Source organism: Gavialis gangeticus, unplaced genomic scaffold, assembly GCF_001723915.1.
Source record: "Gavialis gangeticus isolate Ggan-Ray unplaced genomic scaffold, GavGan_comp1, whole genome shotgun sequence".
NCBI classification, from domain to species: domain Eukaryota; kingdom Metazoa; phylum Chordata; order Crocodylia; family Gavialidae; genus Gavialis; species Gavialis gangeticus.
Window position 1 is genome coordinate 85,150,465 of NW_017729024.1, and position 5,800 is coordinate 85,156,264.

General features: G+C 40.1%; 1 protein-coding gene across 1 annotated transcript in view; it reads left to right on the plus strand.

The window, feature by feature from the left end:
* The window catches only part of LOC109297528 (contactin-associated protein-like 4), a 582,246-nt gene that overhangs the window by 109,050 nt on the left and 467,396 nt on the right, over positions 1-5,800 (plus strand). The window contains exon 2 of the mRNA XM_019517318.1: positions 1,690-1,800. Within this exon, the coding sequence (XP_019372863.1) occupies positions 1,690-1,800 (111 nt within the window). The remainder of the gene's footprint in view (positions 1-1,689; positions 1,801-5,800) is intronic.

A 5,800-nucleotide genomic window follows, 5' to 3' on the forward strand; every position in this document is an offset into this window, starting at 1 on the left:
GGGGGGGGGGGGGCGGGTCAGTCTACTGTGCTGGAGTAGACAACACAGCCCTGCCTAGGGCTGGAAAGCATGCTGGAGGATTCTGATTTAACTTACACAAGGAAGGAGTCTGGGGTGGAAGTCTTATAAACCAGTTTGACCCAAGTCAATTAAAGCTGATACTGCATTCAACCAGGTTTATCTTAACTCAGTTTCAGCCATTTTGAAACTGGTTTATGTGCAGTGAACTGCTGTTCTGTTAGAGGTTTAATCTACTTTCTGATCACTTAAACTGGTTTATTTGTAACTAGCCCAAGTGATGAGTCCTCCTCTTTTATGGTTGTCAATTGGGGGTATGGTCCTCAAATGTATCTACTCTCATTTTGGGTATAGACTCATAGAAGGCTGAGTGTCTCTAGTAAAAATCATAGGACACCCCTACACTTGGTCAATATTGCCAGCCTCAACCTTTCAAGAGCCAATTTTTTTGTGTTAAAATATCTGTTCTAAACTTAGAAGATATAAAAAACCGGAGACATCAATACAACTGTAAAGAATCACTACTATCTGACAGGGCAAATAATTATTTATTAGAAATACATATTTCTCTCTTTAGTACTGAGTTGACTGTAATTAAAACATTGCTAAAGCATTTAGCATTTTCTTTAAGGCAAGCAAACTATCTTGAATTCTTCTTTCCTCAAATTTTAATGCCAGTTGGATAGATAGGTATCATGATAGGAGATTGCATCTGGGGAATGTTCTTGAATACCAGAAAGGGATTTAGAACTTTAGGCCAGCTCTCAAATGGTAATGCTTTATGTAATTTTACTTTTTCTTTTTTTCCCCTCCCTAAACAAGACCTACATCAGCAAAGCATAGTCAGGAATAGGCTTGCTTACATTTTCTTGCATTATAAGGCAGCCTTCTTTCGGCTAAAACTAAAACAGGTATCGATTTTCAATTTATATTTTGCAAATTTAAACGGAGAATGAACACCCGTCCTGTATAGCAATTGAACTGGAAAGGAATTTAACATCCAAAATATTGATTTGCATTTGCTTGCTTATGCACCATTGATTGTGAACTGTAGTTAAGTTGCCTTCACCGAAACATTGTAGTTTCTTTCTGTGTGAATTTGAGACTTGCATGCTAATAATTGTACAACAATGATTTCATGTCGCTTCCATATCAACCATACATAAAATTGGCCAAAACAAGGAAACCAGAATTTTATCATCTAAGCAGCACTTAACATAGACTTTCATGAGCTAGTAATTGGATTTCATATGATTGTGCTTCGATATATGTAGGAAAATATAAAGCATGTGCCCAAGTGAAAGCTTCATGCTGCTCCATCTGAAAAAGGAATATCAGGTTTCAGTATCTTTATCTGTAAATAGTAGTTAGTGAACCGTGGACCATTTATCAGGTCTGTCTTTGAAATTAGGATAGAACTTGGTGCATATAAAGAATCAGGGAATGTATTATATTACGCTGTGGTAATCTGATAATGTATTGATTTTAAAAAATTGTTCCAGGGCCAGTACTGATACAGTACATAAAATAAAACATAAAATAAACATTCTGGAACACGCTTCCTCAAATAGGAAGTCAATTCAGATATTTCTTCAGTGTTCTCTGCTGGTTACAATTTCCAGGAAGCAGGATTCATTGGATTAACCTGAACATGATGTTTTTCTCTGACAGACAATTGTGATGATCAGCTGGTGTCTGCCTTGCCTCAGTCATCATTCAGCAGTTCATCAGAGCTGTCTAGCAGCCATAGTCCTGGATTTGCAAGGCTTAATAGAAGAGATGGTGAGTCTTTTTATCTGTTGATTTGTGCTAAATGTTCTCAATTTTTCCAAAGGCATTTGTTACTTAGAAAAAAATAAGTAGGAAAAAAATAAGAGATCAGTGAACAGTTTGTGTGATATCTGCACAGAATGTTGAAATCATAATTTGTGAAAATATACATGCTTCAAAAGAGTTCTTTTGAAGGAGTGAGTCACACGCATCCACCAAAACCTCAGTAGATGTTAATGACAAACTACAACTAATGATAATTTGGGCCACACCTTGAGGTAAGAAGAGGATATGATTGAACTGAATGTGGTGCACTTTTATGCTTATTTCACTGATGCAAATATATAGATATGCAGCTGGTTACTGAACTCTCTCCTTTTAATTTTTCAAGACAACTTTTTCTCAATGTTTGGACTAGATCATGTTGGTAGATTACACCTGCAAGACTAAAGTTGGACTGAGGATTTAGTTTTCAGCCCTATAGTCAACATTAGGTACTGATGCATGGAAATAAATAAAGCAAATCATTGGCTTACTCTCTTAAGAGAGCTGATGAAGAAGGAATGATTAGGGTAGCGAAACCAGATTATGTTGGCCAATTCATTGTCATCACAGGTTAGCAGAAAATTATAGTATTATTATAGACATCAAGAAAAACTCTGCTTATTAAGACATCAAAGGCATTTAATTCTGCTGGTATATTTATTGTATAAATTAAATATTTATATATTATATATATGTGTATAATGTTCTAAAATATGAAATGTTATAACATGTTTGCATAATGATGAGTATGGTGAAATAAGTAGTGATAATACTTTCTGTTTCCAAAGAGCTTTCTATCTGTATTTTTTATGGTACAGTACATTGGAACTCATGCTGCACTCTAGCTTGGGACTATTTATAGTGAAGTAGAATGCAAAGTGCTTTATTACAACAATATGTACTTTGCAAATATGTTTAGTGTGAACCTCTGCTTAAGTGAGCCTGATATATTAAAAGGATTTCATTATAAAAGGGGTCAGCTGTATTCTAAAGTGTTCATAAGGACACTTACATTATGTTTGTTCTTAATCAGATTGTGGGATTGTCTCAATAAAATGCACTACTAAGAATTTTAATTCATTTTGGTCTATTGCTTGTACTACAAAAATTATCAGTGTCATATTAGAGATTTTTTTTTAATTGCCTTCCTCTACCTCCTTATGTGTTTAGGCACTCACAATGATCATAGCTTTACCTCTGACATCTTTTTGTTATATGTATATCCATATCTAAAGCAGTGGGTTGTCTAATAAGAGAATCGCTACCTCCGTACCTGTTCATTCTTTACACCTGAGGGTCACAGTACCCAGCAGGATGCAGATCTGAATGTCTTATTCAGAATGTCTTATCTGAATGTCTCTAACATGCTCAAACATTAAGTTTTTTTAGTAGTTCATGACCAGACCACTTAGTTAGCCACTTTTCCCAGGCATAGTTCAATTCTCCCAACAGATGGAGAAAAAAGCAATGAAGATGCCTTCTACCCTTCAGTAGATTATCCTTAATTTGTATTTCCTTTGTAAGCACTAAATCTCTCAGTGTAGAGCTGTGGCAATCATAAACAATTTCTCCTATCAACATGTTCAGAATTTCTGAAGCTGAATTTGATCTCCTTTTGTGCCTTTGGTGAAAAGTTGTGCAACCAGAGTCCATGTATTTGAACATATAAGAAGAGTTCTTCATGTAATACAAGTACATGCTCATGAGTGTGTGGTTCTGTAGGTAAGCAAGTATTTCACTTGAGAAATTTTTGCCAAGCTAACCTATATAGACTGAAAAAAATATTATATTTTTCATAGGGAATTTAAACACAATTTGGGAGCATTATGCTTGTGATCTCCTTCTTACAGTGGTAAAACAATATTGGAATTATAATTCTAATGTAGATTTTAATTTTCTGCCATAAAAACTATTTTATCCAGCATGAGGTAACTTTTATTTTGGACATTATTATGAATGATAAAGATGAATTAAATTTCTAGTCTGGAAGTTGATAGTTGCCAAGGGACCAGTGATCATGACCTGCCTACATTAAATATGGACACTCAGAGGACAGTCCTAACCAATGGGTGGTTCAAAAGGACAAAGCTAGTGAAAATTATGAGCAAAGATGACCAAGATGAAAAAGACACCTAGTTAGACAAAAGAAACAGTTTTTTAAAGAATAGTTTATAAAATGGTCAGGATTACTCCATCAAGAAAGAAGGAAAAAAATGGATAAAAGTCCAGTTTGTTTCAGTGGTAAAGTCAATAAAACAATTAAAATTAAATTAAATTAAATAAAACATTCAAAATGGAAAGGTACAAATATATCGAAACCAATGTAAATTAGAGGTATTCAAGTGTAGAAAATCAATAAGCAAACCTAAGTACATCAGGGTAAAATAGATGAGGTACAACAAGCAGTTATAAGTATATTAAGGAACAAAAGAAATTCCAGCAATGGGATAGATTCATTAAGAAATGAAGATGGTGAAAACATTAAAATGAAGGAGAAAAGGATATGCAGTGGATATTTCTGTTGTGTGTAGCTAGGAATAGAAGTTACACATAAACCAGTTTAAGTGATCATGAACTGGTTTAAACCTGTAACAGAATGCAAGTTCAGTGCATACAAGCCAGTTTCAAAGTGGCCAAAACTGGTTTAAGATAAACCTGATTAAATGTAACTAATTTGTGTCAAACTGTTTTATACAACTTCTGTCCAAGATCCCTTCCTGATTTCAGTTAAAGCAGAGTCCTCCCAGTGGGCTGTGGGCTACATTTTGGGCTGGGGCCATGAAGGTTGCACAGTTCCCTGTGCCCAAGCTGGACAGGGCTGTCATGAAGCTCCAGCCGGCTGGGTAGGGTCCTGCAGAATGGCCTGTGGGAGCAGGACACTTCCCAGCCCTATGTGTGACAGCCAGCTCAGCAGCACAGGTGGGAGCTGGCTGGGGAGTTGGCTTTCTGGGCCAGCTCAGAGGTGCCAGTGGGCCCCAAGATTGAAAGCTGCCACTACCACACCCCCTGCCCTGTCCAGCACCTGGGGCTGCAGGTGCACAACCAGCAGCGGGCTGGCTGGAGCCTGGGGTGTTTTTCTGACCCCTTCATCTCCAGCTGCTGCAGCTATGCCACTCCACTCTGAGTTGTGGGGGCAGGAAGCTTCAGCCTGTGGCTTCTGCCCAGTGTGTGGTGCTCCATGCCAGCTCCCAGACACCTTGGAAGGTGGAAGGCATCCAGGGGGAAAGTTCCAGGGACTGCAGCCAGAGCTCCATGTACAGGGCAGAAGCTGACAGACTGAAGCTCCATCAACCTCATCCTCCCCCCCCCACCCCCAAACCACCTCCCAGAGCGGTGCAGCAGATGGAGAGTAGCCACTGGAGGTGAGGGGAAGCTGGCTTGGTCCAGCAGGGCTGTTGTTCTTCCCTCACCTCCAGCTGTGTCTCCTGTTCCTGATGCACCATGCAACATCACTCAGGGCTAGGGGAGTTTTCTTCAGCCTGGCTGCTTGAGCACAGCTCAGGTTCAAGCCACTAGGCTGAAGGATGTTCCCCCAGCCCTGAGCAGGACTGTGCAATGTGACAGGAGCAGGAGCTGCTGTTGGAGGTGAGGGGAGAAAAACATACCTGGCAGGCTAAGCCAGCTTCTCCTTGCCTCCAGCAGCTACTCCCCCTCCCATTTCTGCCACTGTTGCACCGCTCCAGGAGGCAGCGGGGGGGGGGGCAGAAAGCTTCAGCCCGGTGGCTTCTGCCCCATGTGTGGAGCTCTGGCTGCAGCTCTGGATGCTTTCCACTCATACACCTTCTGCCTTCCAAGGCATCAAGGAGCTGGAGCTTGATGTGCTGGGCTGAAGCTTCCCACCCGGAATGATGTGGCATGGCTGTGGTAGTGGCAGCTGGAGGCAAGGGGGGGGGGCAGAATAGCCCCCTAGCCCTGGCCAGCCCATTGCTCGCTGTGTACCTGCAGCCCTGGGTGCTGCACAGGGCAG